Raw genomic sequence first — 15,579 nt, 5'->3', positions numbered from 1 at the left:
AGAACAGAGGCCTTATCCTGACAGTCCTGGTAGACTCCCTAGTCTCCAGTGACAGAGACGAATGAACCCCAAATACTGGCTACAAGACTGCTGCTACATTGAACTACATTTGAGGCAGGCTGTGCATTCAGGTACATACCTGTCCTCCTACACAGAAGTGTTTTTTTCAAGAGTATGCATGTCTGTATGCGCAAGCATCATCCTCACCTCTGTTCTGAGAAAATCTCACACAAAATGTCCTCAGTTGGAGAAAAAAAAAAAAAAAAACATGTGTATCAGGGATGCTACAGCGTCTGCTACGCGCATGCATGCACACACGCACGCACGCACTCTTTTTGCCTTGCTGCCTGGCTCTTCTGAAGTACAGTGATATGAGGTATACAGAGGAAAACCTCCACTGTCGGGGTGTGGCATCCAGCCAGCCTCCCCAGAGGTCCTGCTCTTTGTGAATGTAGCTTGTGGTTCTTGTGGTTAGTCGCTACTCGACTCCGTGCCACTTCCCTCAGACTGGGCACGACATGCTGGCGCCCTCTCCTGGACAACTAGCGCAAGCACAGCGGTGAAAGGAAAGGGTTGTTCGCTCAACTTGCAAAGTCAGTTAAAAAAAAAAGAAATTATGCTGTTGAAGACAAATGCAGTTTAGCTGCTCAATTTTAAAAATATCCTTAGCATAAATAAATGAAAGCAAGGAAAGAAAATTGACATTTTCTGGAATCCAAGGATTTTGAACGTATGGCTGAAGACAGTGCTTCTTCACCTTTCATGCTTGCATGATTCATCGCTATGTTTTTATATCTGGTCATGATACAGATGAAGTTTTCATTGGGTGACTCCATGAAGGTTTCTCTAGTGGCAGTCAAAATGACAGGGACAAGCTCAGCTAACTAGGGGGCAGTACTAACCCTTCTTAATTCCCATTTCAATACTTTTCCAAGCAAATAATTACCATTCCAAAAAAATAACCACCCACCCCGCACCCCACCCACCTCTACAGCCAGTCCTACATACCTCAAAAGCATACAGGAAAATCACGAATGATAATTAAAAAATAAAATAACACATCATCCCATTCACCCCCCACCCCAGAAGACACGATCATCCCACCCTCCCCATCTGTTAGTGACCCCATTACCCCCATACAAATGAAATCATGCCACACACACACAAAAAAACAATAATAATAACAATAATAATAATTATTAGAATAAACACAGGCTGGCGGGAGAGCTCCCCTCCCAATATATCTCTGTTGCAGCCTCTCCCAGTAACACAACCCTCCCCTCCCCCCTGTACCCATTCAAAACCAGACCTCTCCAACCCCTTCCACCCTCCCACCCCTTCCCTAACCCCAACTGACGCCATATTGTAAAAAAAAAAAAAAGTTTCCCCTCCGTTGACTGCCATGGGAAGTTTAGTTCATGACTATGCGGCTCAAAAAAAGTGCTCATGGGTGCCCTCCTCAAGAACGAGGAGAGGCGAGGGAGAAGAGGTGTGTGCGCGAGGAAGACAGAGGGAGAGAGCGTGGGGAGAGGACATGGGGAGAGTCGGCAGGACGGAGGGTCTACCTCGCAACTTCCAACCCTGCATCACAGTGGACACCACCCTCACCCTTGTGAACATAACCCGCTAGTCGGCCCCTCATTTGGCATCTTGGTCTACCATTTCAAGATGAGAGGGAGAGAAAGTGTAATGGGTGGGTTTTAGGACCCTGCGGATGCCTCTGCTCCCCATCTCCAACCTGCCCTCTCTCCTCCCTCTCTCCCCCTCACCTGACTGTCCTCAGAAGGATTACATGTCATTATACATACATATATATATATATATATATAGATATATATATACTTTTATAAATATATATGGCCCTTATTGAGAGAAAGAAATGTGAGTTATTTCACATAGATGAAAAGAAAAAGAATGACATCAACAACAAAAAAAGCGTACCATAATCTCTATACAGTAACGTGGAAAAAGTGTGATCAGTGTTTCGGAGCAGTCGGCACATCCTCATTCTTGAACTGTCAACGTGTATCAGAGGAGGAGTACAAAAATAAAGATCATTGCTCTTTTTTTCGACAAGGCCTGTTATTCGACGATAATAAACATCCGTCTCATCTGACGAGTGCTTGCAACACGTCCTGGTAGAATTTGCTCTCTACGCCATTTTAGTATTTTTTTTCCTGAGTAATACTTGAATCCTTTGTAACAGACAAATATCTGACTTTTATCCATCACTGAATCTTTTTTTTTAAATCTTTTTTTTCTTTTTTTTGCTAGTTCAGCTCTTGGCCAATCCCTGCCATCTTAAGCTCAATGTTATGTGTATAAGACTGATTGCTAAAACATCTGTGTGTGTGTGTGTGTGTGTGTGTGTGTGTGTGTGGAAACCAAGTCCTATATTTTATTGTTTTTTGCCATTTAAAAACACACTTCGAGTTTTTAATGGAGTAGGCCTAGAATGACACTATGAAAAGAAACCAAATAGGGCTATAACTGACTAAAATATATAATTCGTAAAAAAAAATTGCATTTGTTGAGACACCTTGCAGGTCATCTGACATGAAATTTCATAGGAACATAAATGGCAGTGTAATAATTAAAAACAAACTTAAAAAATAATAATAAAATAGGAGAGCTAAATACAAAATAATTATAATAATAAGACAACAAAAACATCAAACTACAAAACTACAACACTGACAACAACAACAACAACAACAAAAGCAAGGGGAAAAAAAGAAGATCAATGAAACGTGACTCTTCTATGCCTCCCTAGCACTCTCTCAACTGTAACTTTGGCTTGTTGGGGTTTTGGAACCAGTGGTCACTGGCTCGCTGACGTCGGCTAACAGACTAGTATACCCTGAGAATTCGGAGACGGGAGTCCTGTTGCGGTGGTCGACCTCTCCGCCTGAGTCAGTGCCGTAGGCCAGAGCCACACCACGGCCGCCTCCCCCTCCGCCGCCTACTCCCACCTTGAACTGCGAGCCGAACGCCTGCGCAAAGTTCTCGATCTGGTAGGGCGAGGCCGACTTGGCCGTGTCCAGGGTGGCCAGATCCTGGGAGGGCGTCAGCGGATAGGCGGCACCGCTCTTGGCCACCGCGGAGTTGCCGCTGGAGGGTGTGTGTGGGGCGGTGAGGGGCGCGGGGGGCGAGGAGGAGGAGGCCGCGGAGGAGTGCGGCTTGTCCAGCTGCTCGGTGAGCTCCTGCGAGGGCGTGAGCTGCTGGGCCAGCACAGGCTCCAGGCCGCCCAGGTGAAAGGTGTGCTGGGGCGGCGGCGGTGGCGAGCCCGACAGCAGGCTGAAGTGGGACTTTGGCACGGACGAGGTGGAGGAGAGCGAGGGCGAAGAGGCGGCCGGCGAGACTGCCGCCGGCTGCCCGAAGCCGCCGCACTCCAGGGGCGACGAACCGTACACCACGTGCTTGTCGGACGAGTATAAGGGCCCTGGGAAGGGCCCTGTGACGGAGGGGGACGATGAGGAGGACGAGGGCGAGGGCCCGAGGGTCGAGGTTGGGAATCCCCCGGCGCCGTGGTGGCCGCTGGTCCTCTCCAGCGCCTGCAGCAGGAAGCGGGAGTACTCGTGCATCATGACCGTCTTGTCGCCGCCGGGGCTTGGCGCGTCGTCGTCGGGGCCGAGGCCGTCCACCGAGGGAGGCTGCATGTCCACGTGGTGGTGGTGGTGGTGGTGCGGCGAGTGGTGGTGATGGGGTTCAGCGAGGTCGAAGGTCACGTCGGACTTGTGGGTGTAGTGTTCCAGGAGGCTCTGCAGCACCTCGTCGGGGATGGCCGACTTGATGTCGTGCTTGAGGTCCACAGCCAAAGGCGAGGGGTCCAGGAGCGCAACCAGGGGCCCGTCGGCGTCCATCACCCCGGCGCCCTGCACCCCCAGGTGACCCACCCCTACGTCGTAATCCACCCCGCTCCCGGCCGCCACCCCGGATATGCTCCCCGAAACCCCGTTGGCCGGCGGCAGGTAGCGCCTCTTCTTGAGGAACTGCATAGCGTCGTCGTAATTGCTGCTGTTGCTGGTGGAGCTGGTCTTGGCGCCGGGGCCCTGGAGGAGTCCGAGGCTGTCCATCCCGCCGTGCTTGGCCTCGTCTCCGCTGACCTTCTCCAGGCCTTTGCTGCGGCCGCCCTTCTTGTAGGCCATCTTGGGCGCCCGGCCATGCTCGGGGTGGTGCATGCTGGGCCCCGGGTGATCGGCGGCTGCTCCGTGTTTGTCCAATGAGTAGCTGCCGCCGTGCAGACCGTACGGCCCGTCCTGAGCCCCCATGCCTTGGCCCCCTACTCCGCCTGCCTGCTGCTGCTTCCTGCGCTTACGCTCCCCGCCTTCGCCACCCTTGGCCTTGGCCCTCTTGCGGCCAGGCACGGGGCCATTTCCCTGAGTGAGTGAGTAGCTGCCCTGGCCGTCATCGGCCAGCCCCGCGTCCAGCAGGGCCCCGTCCACGCCCTTCTTTATGGCTTCTCCGCACGTGCGCTTGTGTTTCAGCAACCGGTCCGTACGGGAAAAATACTGCAGCAGGAGAAGGACAAGTCCAGGGAGGGAGATGAAATTAGGAGGAAAAACACAGTGGGACAAACTCATTAAATTCTCATCTTAAAGTTGAATAAACAAAGATGATCAATCCAATTAGTAAACCACCATTTAAACTGCTATGATTTCAGCAGCATCCACACTTTTCACCATATGGACAAGACTTCAAAACACATTTTGCAATATTGCATCTAATGTTCTATAATGCCCATAAGATCATAGTATGTCAACCAACAAACCGTAATGTAGCAAGCTGCAAGCATAATGATACGGCTACAGCAATAGTTTTTGAAGCCTTGTTTTCAACGTTTAGAATATTGCTGTTTGAAATCAAGCTACTTTCTAGACAAGTTTTGTTGTTTGTGATTGTATACTCTGCTTGTAGCCAGTTGCCAATGTGGCAAAGCCTTGCTAACTGTGCCAAGCGGATTTGGAGAGGTACCGCGCACACCTGCAGCTGAGAATAGGGTTGATACTGGTTTAACCTCTAATCTAATCTAGCGACCGCCCCCGCCTCACTCCCCCCGCCCCCCCTCACCTGTTGGCAGGTGTCACACTTGTATGGCTTTTCTCCACTGTGAGTTCGCTTGTGTCTCTCCATGTGGTACTTCTGAATGAATCGCATGTTGCACTGGTCACAACTAAACGGCTTCTCTCCTGGTCAAGAGAAAACACACACACGACACGCACACAGATAGCTGTTGAATGGGTCAATCTATTAAATGGGCTGGTCTAATCTAAGAGTACACATTCAAGATATTAACTTAATGAGAGATAATTACATTATAACATTAGAAGATCTTCACTGCCTAACTGTGAAAATGCACCCCTCTCAACTGGAAAGAGATCCAGTAACGGAGTGTTCAAGAAGGGTATGGATGTATGTCGTTATGTAGTAGCGTTCCATTGTAACTCACCGCTGTGGATCTTCTCATGCCTTTGCAGGAGGTACTTCTGGATGAAGCTCATGTTGCATTGACTGCATCTGAAAGGCCTCTCGCCTAGAGGAAAGGACACAGACAGGCACACTAAGTGATTGGCAAATTACTATGGTTAATCAAAAATGCTTACTGTTTCAGCAGTGAGGAATTGTTAACTGTAAATCAAAGTGTGTTTATTTTATGAAACCTTCCCTAACAATGTCTGTCAACTGTTCTAATATCACTGCAAACCATGTACTCCTGGGGCTTCTCACTTAATTAACCTACACAGAGATCCTATTTATGTTAACTTGCTGAAGTGTGTTTGTTTTTAAAAGACTCATAGGAAATGCATGCAAATGTTGACTGATCTATTTATTTTGCTGAAGTAGCCAAAGCATGTGTAAATGTTACATGCCATAATTACCATGAGCATAGCATTTCCAACCAGGTCAGCATAGCTTGATATAAGCAAGTGGGGCAGTGCGGAGCAACACATGGCCCGTGGTTGCTGATCTGACAGTGCCCTACATTTCCTACATTCACAATCAATTCATAATCAAGCTAGGCAACGGAATGCTAGGCATCTTCTAAGATAAGAGGGATGAAAAAATGGTGTTGATATGTGTAACCTGTGTATTAAGGCCTTCTAAACATTGATGTGTTGTTACCTGTGTATTAAGGCCTTCGCCTTCTAAACATTGATATGTGTTACCTGTGTATTAAGGCCTTCTAAACATTGATCTGTTGTTACCTGTGTATTAAGGCCTTCTAAACATTGATCTGTTGTTACCTGTGTATTAAGGCCTTCTAAACATTGAAAGGGTCTCCTGCCCTCATTACTGAACACTTTAAATCATTGACTTGCAGTATCAGTTTAACGCAAGTAAAGCAGCAGTCCTGGTCAAAACTAGCAGTCTAACAACCGAAAATCTTACAGAAGTGCACAACCCTTACAAACACCAAAAGCAGTAGCACTGTTGACACTGACAGAAGGCTTCCTAGCATGGCAACTCGTGTCTTTTGGTGATACCATGCAGTAGACCCCCCATTTTTACAGAGTGGCCTGCTCCAGACCACAGAACTATAAGTAAAGCATAGCCAGGGTAGCTAGTTGGAACAGCACTTGTATTTACCCATCCTTCACATCACTATAGACCGGTTTCAGGTCCCTAACAACCGTCGTTAAGGACGAACTCGGAGGACAAGCAATGCATTGCGAAGTATGCATTATGAAGCTACGAAGTTATGCCACAAATGTTATCTTCATGCTCAAGAGGAAAAACTCAAGTCATGTAGGCTAAATAACATAGGGTAGTGACGTTAACAAAGTGTTTTTTTTATCATATTCCTCAGCATATCATTTTAATGAGAGACTTATGATCCATGAGAACGGAGGCTAACGTTAGCCTACATTTCACGCAAATGACAATATGCAGGGTAGCCTAAAGTTAAAGTTGACACTCCATTTGAGTTGTTTGTTTTAGAAAAGAAGACACGGGCTTGCAAGTAACGTTACTGCATAGGCCTACTATAAGGTAGCCTAGCTTATAGCTAATCCGTCATAGGCTCCTGTACTGTCAGTTAACATCCAGCACAATGCATTTTGTGCATTGTAACGTTATTTCAGTCAATCGTTCAATGTGTGGCCAGCATAGGCTACTTTATCAAAGTAATTATCCTCTGACCTCAGGGGGAAATGATTGTCCACCCGACATTATGTACCCTTTGAGTAGGTAATGTTCTCACTAAATCTAAACTAATTGTTTGTGCAGTCGAAGCCCTAACGTTAACATTAGCTTAAGCCTAACCTAACATTACAGTGACTGGCCACATGTTTAGCCTACCTTCCGTAAAATCCGTTGCTTTTTCATAGGTAAATCCGCTACACCTCTAGATGAAAACAATCCAGACTCGGCTACACCGAAATATTTCGGCAATATGTTTTATTCTTCATCTTATATCAAGTTCAGCCAGCTTGTTTTCTATGCGCTGTCAGTGTAAACAACTAGTGCTTCTCCTCCGAGTTCGTTCTTGACTACGGTTGTTAGGGACCTGAAACCGGTCTATACCTCATGACAACTCATTTGATGAGGATTCCAGAAGCCTAGAATCCAGTTGTTAAATCATGATGCAATAATGTGCCGTTAAGTCTTTCTTTGGGTTCAATGGAAACAGTAAAATAAATTATTTTTTCCCGTTATTGAGAGTAGCCGATAAGAAAATTGTCATTCTACTACCCATGCTTGCTCACTCAACCTATCAAAATCACATTTTTGTATATAAAATATTTTTGTATATGAAAACAAAAGTTTTCAATTGCAAAGTGTGTGTGTGCGCGTGTGTGTGTGTATGTTTGCACACCTGTGTGTATGAGCACGTGTCTGCGCAGGTGGTAGGAGCTGCGGAAGGCTGCGTTGCAGTGCTCACAGATGTGTGGCTTGGAGTTGGGTGACAGGCTCTCTCCATCAGGGTCCAGCATTAGAGCCTGTGGTCAACCACAACAGGTCACACTTGGTTAGCCATCAGCTCTAACACAAGCTACAGCATTAATAATAGTACACTAAGAGAGGGTTCATTTTATAGATTGTTACTGAACAGTTTACTCCACCCCAGGTCTATCACTGGACATGTATGAAGAGTCAAACATGAGTGAAGTCCATACCTTTGACTCTCCACGTTTCCGACGAGGTTTCCCTTCCGTTCCATCGCCGTTTGACTTGCGACCCTTCCTTCCTGAAGACTCTTTCCCCAGCCTCCCTGATAGCTGCTGGCCACAATGGAATAAAAGAGGGAGAGGGAGGGGTGGAAGAACAGAGAGGGACGATGGACAGAGCGGGAGAGGAATTAGCACCAGAGGGCAAGTTTAGGGCATGCTGATCCTCTCTGCCACAACTTACATCAGGTAACCTATTTCGGTAGCTTACCACAGAGGCAACTGAATTTGAACGGTTCGATTTGACATCACACACACACACTACAGATGGAGGCCTAGATGAGATGGATATTTAACAGAAGGTGGGGCAATAAACCCAGCATTTACGACCCTTTTGAACACTCCCCTGAGAGTGAGCAACTAGGGAAATGAAGAGGAAATGAAAGAGGCCAAACTAGTGTGATCATCTGTCTGTGGTCAACTGACCCATATAAGATGGGGAACAGCCTAGAAATGGCAGTTGGCTAGAAACACTGAGGTTTTCAAACCCTTTTATTTCATTGCAATTGTACAAAGCACTGACTAGAATGACAGAAGGCAACTTTACCGAGCCTCCGCTGCAGGGGTACATTTTCATTGCCCCGCCACCCTGCATCTCTGGCATTTCAATCTCAATTAATTTTTACATCTCCTGCATGCCCTCTGCTAACAGCCACATATGGGGCATAACACCAGAGCTTGCATAATGATGATATGGAGGGGTGGGTGGGTGGGTGGGGGGGGGATGGGCCCGAGAATAATGGCTGTATTAAATTAAGAGCATGGAAGACTTGGCCAAGACAAACTCCATCATTTCCTCTACTCCAATCCAAATGCTCAGGAAACAAAATGGCTGTATTACCCCAAGCCCAGTTTACAGCCTTGTGGAACAGGTCAGGTGCCCCACTGTCCCCCTGTAGGAGGATGCAGTGGACACTCAGACCTGGTGAGCCTGTGCCCCATGAGTCTCAGCTGCTCTCTAAACTGGCTACCTGATCTACCAAAACCACCAGCCCTCTGGCTCTTTTTAATGTGAAAAAAGATATACGTCTCTCCAAACCATTAACAGCAAGATAGGACAGAAAGATTAGATACTGAGAAAACTTCTAAGGCAGTTGTGGTTTGACTTTTTTTCTGTGTGTGTGTGTGAGAGACTGAGAGAGAAAGAGACAGCAGGAGAGTAAGAGAAAAAGAGAGAAAGAAAAAAAGAAAGAAAGAAAGAAAGAAAGAAAGAAAGAGAGGAAGAATAGAGACTAGACAGAGAGCAGAACAGTGTCTGAGACGCTATTCTAAAATATTTTTATGATGACTAAACAGATTATCTATTTCATGCAATGATAATGCAGCCAGGCAACCGCTGCATGCCAGCTCTTGTGAAATGGTAACGTCTGGCCGCATGTGTGATCCAAGTGTGCAAGCTGTTACAGGACTGCTGCAGCTGCAGCTCCTGCCGAGCCCCTCAGCCTCATGAAGGAGGCAGGATTACATCAGCGCCAGCAGCACATTTACATCTGAATCAGAGAAGCAAGCCTGAGGGGGATTTATGCAGCCGCACACATCAGCATGTCTTACTTTGTCTCATGTTACACCACTTGTTTCCAGAACGATATTCAACATTAAAATTAAACGGTTTTAACAAAGTGTGCAAGCCTATAGCATTTAAAAGGTAGGTTTTTTTTTCATGGATTGTTGTTTTCTTGGATTTGTCATCAGCCGTGAAGTTAAGGCTTGTGTGTCTGCACTGTATGAAAGCTAATGCATTGTAAATATGCTATTAAACTATTCCAACATGAACAAGCAAGCACACACTAAATGTGGCTGTTGGATGTTAAAATGGTAATACTTCAGACGCCCTGGCTTGTTTCCAGTCGAACATTTCAGTAGACAATGACATCAGTGTTCAGGAATTCCTACATTTCGAGTGTGTGAAAGTTCATCACTTTCATTATTATTATCTAGACAAACATGTTTTAATGTTCCGTTTTAAACTTTCATAGGTGGATAGCCATAACGGCTCTCCCCATCTTCATCCCCCCACCTCCCTCTCCCCTCATCTTCCTTACTCCAATCTGCCATTCTTACATTGCTCAGGCTGAGGTCGTGCACCAGCAGGTTCTGGTGGTTCCCCAGCGACACCTCCAGCAGGTCCGAGACGCTCCTCTGGCCCATGCAACCATTGAGGCCGCCCCCTCCACCTCCTGCTCCAGGGTAGAGCGGTAGCCGGTAGTCATGCTCCGGAAGCTTCTCCTGCTTGATGCCCATGGCGTGCACGTAGTCGCCCACTCCGCCCATGATGCTGCCCAGGCCGCCCATCCCCATGCCTCCCATGCCGCCCCCGCAGTCGGGCGAGTCTCGCTCCTTTTTCAGGCTCATCATCTCCTGCGGGGGCAGGTCGGCCATGACAGACTGGGCAGCCAGCCGTGTGAAGCTGGTGACCGGCGGCAGGTGGCTGAACATGAGCATGCTCGTGCCGAAGCCGCCGTCCATGCTGCCGTTGGGCCGCAGGAACTCGCCGCCCAGCTTGTCCTGAATGAGGCTCATGGTGGCCGGGCCGTAGCGCTGTCAGCTGGAGTGGAGTGGGGTGGGTCCGTTGGTGGCTGGTGGGAACGGTGCTGCTGGATTCACTTCAACAGGAGGCCACCACTCTCATCCTGCAGACAAGACAAGTATGAAACAAAGGGGAGGAGAGGACAGGAGAAGAGGAGGGCAGGGCATTCTCGGTTATTCTACCGATTCATCATTAAAAGTAAAGAGTGAATTCAGGGAAATATATTTACTGCTGAGAAGTTTATACAAGTCATTGTTTAATACTGACGGAAAGACACATGTGGACAGCTGATCAAGTGAAGTCACAAGCTCAACTTTCTAATTTTTAGGGGTTTCAATCTCGGTTTTAAGTCGAAAATCGATCTAAATGACATCACAAACTCAAATTTAAAAAGCCTTTAAAGCAAACACATTTCTATGAAAATGCAATTATTGAAAATCAAATCCAAAAACAACTGCAATTGACACAAAGATGTATGAACTTAACACATAAAGTGGGTGAAAATTCATCTAAGGGAACTTGAAGTGTTCTGATTGCAGCACTCGTTGGGGAATGGCAGGCTCATACTCTTTGATCCAGTCATTAACTGCTGAGCTGGATTAATGACAGCCCTGGTTTGTGGGTCAGTGAGACAGGAGACAGTGAGATCCTGTCACATATGGGCACATCGTGCCCCTCGGTTGCCATTCGGAAGACATTTTTTTTTAAGACAATCTCTCAGGAAATGCCTGTCCCTGAGGTGACCAGGCAGAACTCTGGTCTATATGATGCCACGCAGTTTGTGATCTTGAGTGTGTGACGATGCTCCTAAATTCTCTTATCAGATCATCCTTTTTAAGTGCAGACACACATATTAAGCTGTCCCACACCCAACACATCCTAGATCTCTTGTTAAAGAAAGGTATATCAGAGGGGCAGTCTCTCTCTCTCATAATAGAGGAACGGAAGAGACAGTCAGTAGGCCAAAGTCAGCAATTGTGCAGGAAGTTGCATTTTGTTTATGTTCATATTTAAATGTATTATCAGACGTTTTTGCCCAAAACAACATATTATATTTTAACCAAGGACCAAACGAAACACCAGGGCAGTAGCTCACCCCTCCCTTCAGTATTCCCAGAGAAATGCTTAAGCAGTTAGCGCTCGTGAGGCCGAATGTGACAAAAAATATTATGGGCTTGAAATCACGTACGATCGCTGAATGCACCTTTAAAAGGTACAGTCCATGTTCTAGGTCAAAGACAGCCAAAATCAGAACGACAGCCAACAAAAACACATCTGCCTTCAGTGTTCCTAAAGCCACTATGTTTATTTGCTGGGACAGTATACTGCTCAGCCCACATCTCTGTGATTGTTTCCCCATTTACAGAGCCTGGACTATATACACAAGTTATTTTGAGGGCAGACTCAGGCCAGTCAAGATCATTCAAAATAAATTTGCTGATTATGTCTGGATGTGTACTGGATTATAATAATAAGGGCTGGACCTTTCATATTTGGACAAGGAAACAAAACATGGAAATACAAATCACAACTGCTTCATCACACACTAGCGATGGTGAACAGAGAAAATGGTTGGGGCTGGTTTAAGTTCCTTCCCTGGAGTGTTACATCAGGCAAATGTTTCCAAAATAAACAGATTCCCCTCAGCTCTGCTGCTAAGTGAAGTTCAACAGAGGGGGAATGGATTGAAACAGCACATCTAAGCCTATCCGTTGGACCTGAGCTGAACATCTTACTCTAAATCAAAAACGCACAGGCTATCACTATCATAATCTTCATTAGGGTATAAAATACCATAATAAAAGGCTATCAGGGGTCCATATAATCCATAGTCCTTTATGGGTAGTGCTAATCAATGTATGCTACTGATCTGGTGTGTGGCATCCTAGTCCCTAAACGGAAGGGATGCGTTCAGTACAACGGCAAAAACCTGAACCTTTGACTGTTGGTGCATTCAGACCGGTCTTTCGTGTGCGTGTTTCATCTGGCCGGGATGCAAACTACTGGTTGGTAACATGGGTCTGGAAGTTCACAGCCAGGCCAAGGGACATCTCTCAAGTGCTCATAAGAACCGTTAACATCTGAACGTCAATTTGCAATGCAGTTTTATATCATTCAACGGGGCACACAGTAAGAAGGCTGCTAATATTTTATATTAATATAAAAAAATGCTGTATTTAAAAAATCCTTTGCAGTAGGCCTACTGACATCACCGAAAGCTAACAACATGTAGTGAAACTTCACAGCAATCTTTTTACGTCATGGATCACAAAACCTCTTCTCGTATAGCAAAAGTCCTCAACTTTGATGGGCAGCGATAGCCTACCTATGTTGTGGTTCAGGTTAGTCTAATCATCCCGATGAGAACGGCGAATGCGTTTTAACAGCAACATGAAAGGTCCCATTCAGTCGCAATGCATCAAAACGACAAAGATGCAATTGAAGTGGTCAGGAATCTCACAAGTTATTAACGTAAACGTTATTTCTCCTACGCAGTCCCGAGGCCTTTGTTTGTACCACGAGACGCATGCTGCGTTAGATGCATGCTAGTATGTAAATAGTTTCACGTACACTAACGCCAGCAGATCAATTAGGCTAAGGAGAATAAATAATTGCCCTGTTCAAGAGCCGCAATATCCAAGGTGGAGATAACTCACCAGCGAATTAAATCAGACAGGCCAACATTCCAGCATATCCATAAAACCCGTACGTTCGACAAGTAACGTTAACCTTCCCGTTATGGTGGTGTCCATATTAATAACTGCTTGATCCTGACTCACAAAGGGCCTAGCAGACATGCTAGTTTGTTAGCAACAAAGCTAGTTAAATTGCGCTGACTTAGAAAATCAGAACACAAGAAAAACATTTAAAGCATATCCTTGATTAATTGAATGATTATAAATTAAACTGTTTAAATGATTCAATAGTTTCAAAGGGCAACAGGGAAGTTTTGCACAAACATCTTCTAGACCACGTCGGGTGAAAACAAAAAAGACGACAGATATTAAGTGAGCACAATGGTGTAGCTACGCAAGCGGCAACGTTAACCCCATAATAAATGGCCCATGCAACTCAACCGAACAATTGATGCTTAACTGGGCTAAGCTAACTGGCTATTGCTAACTAACGTTGGTGCGTTGCGCTTTGTTGTCTCACTTGGCACCATGCGTATTCTCGTCTGCTGAAATGAACACAAACATCGTTCTTCAACATTTCACTCACCAGTGCATGACCACCTCTTTCTGTATCGGCGTGTATTTTTCACCTTCGGTCGTTCCTTATGGTCTTTAGAGCCCAAACATTGTTCCCCTGCAGCTGCAGCGTTCCTCCATCTTGTCTCAACGCGGGGAATTCTGGGTGCAAGCTGACGGGTCCTGCGAGGAGACAGGCGAGGAACGCTGTGATCCGGGCCACTGGAGCACGGCCCGTTAATGAACCGCAAAACAGCGGGCCCACTCTTCTCCTGACCACGAGGCTATATCCAAAATAGTCTTTAATATTTTTCAGGTCTAATTATTTGTTCCAGGGGAAATAAAAAAGGCAAATGAATAGAAGTGGGCCTTATAATAAAAATGTATGCAGTGAAAATAGCCGATTTATATTCTGGACCCATTAGTAAGCTACAAACAAATAAAAAGAGTAGGCCTAATATCTCATATCATGTCATTGTATGTAAAAAAAAAAAAAGTAAACATAGTCTTGGCCTATATGTAACCTAAGTTAGGCAATCAACAGACAATTTGAAACAACTAGAAAAGGGAAATGGGAGGCAGAATATGCAGAATCAAAGATCTCCATGAAAATTATTCATAGGATACCCAGGTAAAAATGAACTGTAAAATTTCATATTAAAACTGTAAAGTACTTCATGGTTGAACTGTTAAGGTTCACTGTAAACAATCATCCATGTTTACAATTTTACTATGAAAGTTCATTGCATTTCGTGGTAATTTGGTCGAAATTACTTTGAAATTAACTGTCAAAGTTCATGGTGAAAACATTGAAATTAACTGTCAAAGTTCATGGTGAAAACATCAACTTGTGAATGTTTCACGGTTCAGCATTCACAGTTCTACTATGAAAATGTATAAATATGATATATGAAATTTCATATGAAAACTGTAAAATACTTCATGGTTGAACTGTTAAAGTTCACTTTAAAACAATCATCAATATTTACAATTCTACTATGAAAGTTCATTGCAGTTCGTGGTAATTTGGTCGAAATTACTTTGAAATTAACTGTCAAAGTTCATGGTGAAAACATTGAAATTAACTGTCAAAGTTCATGGTGAAAACATCAACTTGTGAATGTTTCACAGTTCAGCATTAACAGTTCTACTATGAAAATGTATAAATATGATATATGAAATTTCATATGAAAACTGTAAAATACTTCATGGTTGAACTGTTAAAGTTCACTTTAAAACAATCATCCATGTTTACAATTCTACTATGAAAGTTCATTGCAGTTCGTGGTAATTTGGTCGAAATTACTTTGAAATGAACTGTCATAGTTCACAGTGAAAACTTCAACTTGTGAATGATTCACAGTTCAGCATTCACAGTTCTACTATGAAAATGTATGAATATGATCTGTGAAATTTCATATTAAAACTGTAATATAATTCATGGTTGAACTATTAAAGTTCACTTTAAAACAATCATCCATGTTTACAATCCTACTATGAAAGTTCATTGCAGTTCGTGGTAATTTGGTCGAAATTACTTTGAAATTAACTGTCAAAGTTCATGGTGAAAACATCAACTTGTGAATGTTTCACGGTTCAGCATTCACAGTTCTACTATGAAAATGTAAACGCTATATAACATATTTTTTCCAGTAAAATTTATATCAAGTTGCCACTTCTTGTACATCAAATC

The 15,579-nt window shown here is 44.8% G+C and overlaps 1 protein-coding gene across 2 annotated transcripts; it reads right to left on the bottom strand.

The window, feature by feature from the left end:
- Positions 1 to 1,355: 1,355 nt before the first annotated feature.
- Positions 1,356 to 14,025, bottom strand: znf281a (zinc finger protein 281a). 2 transcript variants are annotated; one of them, XM_076265033.1, is made up of 7 exons: positions 13,918 to 14,025; positions 10,230 to 10,798; positions 8,118 to 8,222; positions 7,817 to 7,940; positions 5,450 to 5,533; positions 5,071 to 5,189; positions 1,356 to 4,511 (listed from the first exon to the last, which is right to left on the bottom strand). In XM_076265033.1, exons 2-7 carry the CDS (start codon positions 10,686 to 10,688, stop codon positions 2,781 to 2,783), a joined length of 2,622 nt encoding a protein of 873 aa, XP_076121148.1. In that variant the 5' UTR covers positions 10,689 to 10,798; positions 13,918 to 14,025; the 3' UTR covers positions 1,356 to 2,780. The 2 variants fall into 2 exon arrangements, with proteins under 2 accessions (XP_076121148.1, XP_076121149.1); XM_076265034.1 differs by having other exon boundaries at positions 8,118 to 8,219.
- Between the last annotated feature and the right edge of the window lie 1,554 nt (positions 14,026 to 15,579).

This window comes from Alosa pseudoharengus, unplaced genomic scaffold, assembly GCF_046254945.1.
Source record: "Alosa pseudoharengus isolate Yale_2024_CS ecotype anadromous, Long Island Sound unplaced genomic scaffold, YU_APseudo_1.1 YU_APseudo_1.1_scf_4, whole genome shotgun sequence".
NCBI classification, from domain to species: domain Eukaryota; kingdom Metazoa; phylum Chordata; class Actinopteri; order Clupeiformes; family Clupeidae; genus Alosa; species Alosa pseudoharengus.
Note: the sequence above shows the minus strand (reverse complement) of the source record. Positions and strands in the feature narration are given on the sequence as shown.

What these genes read in the sequence shown, in the direction of transcription:
- znf281a (XM_076265033.1), bottom strand. Translation starts at nt 10,688, where the DNA reads ATGAGCCTCATTCAGGACAAGCTGGGCGGCGAGTTCCTGCGGCCCAAC. An exon ending in GGAAACGTGGAGAGTCAAAG is followed by an intron (nt 7,941 to 8,117) that starts GTATGGACTTCA and finishes GGTTGACCACAG; the next exon opens with GCTCTAATGCTGGACCCTGA. An exon ending in ACACGTGCTCATACACACAG is followed by an intron (nt 5,534 to 7,816) that starts GTGTGCAAACAT and finishes CCTTTCCTCTAG; the next exon opens with GCGAGAGGCCTTTCAGATGC.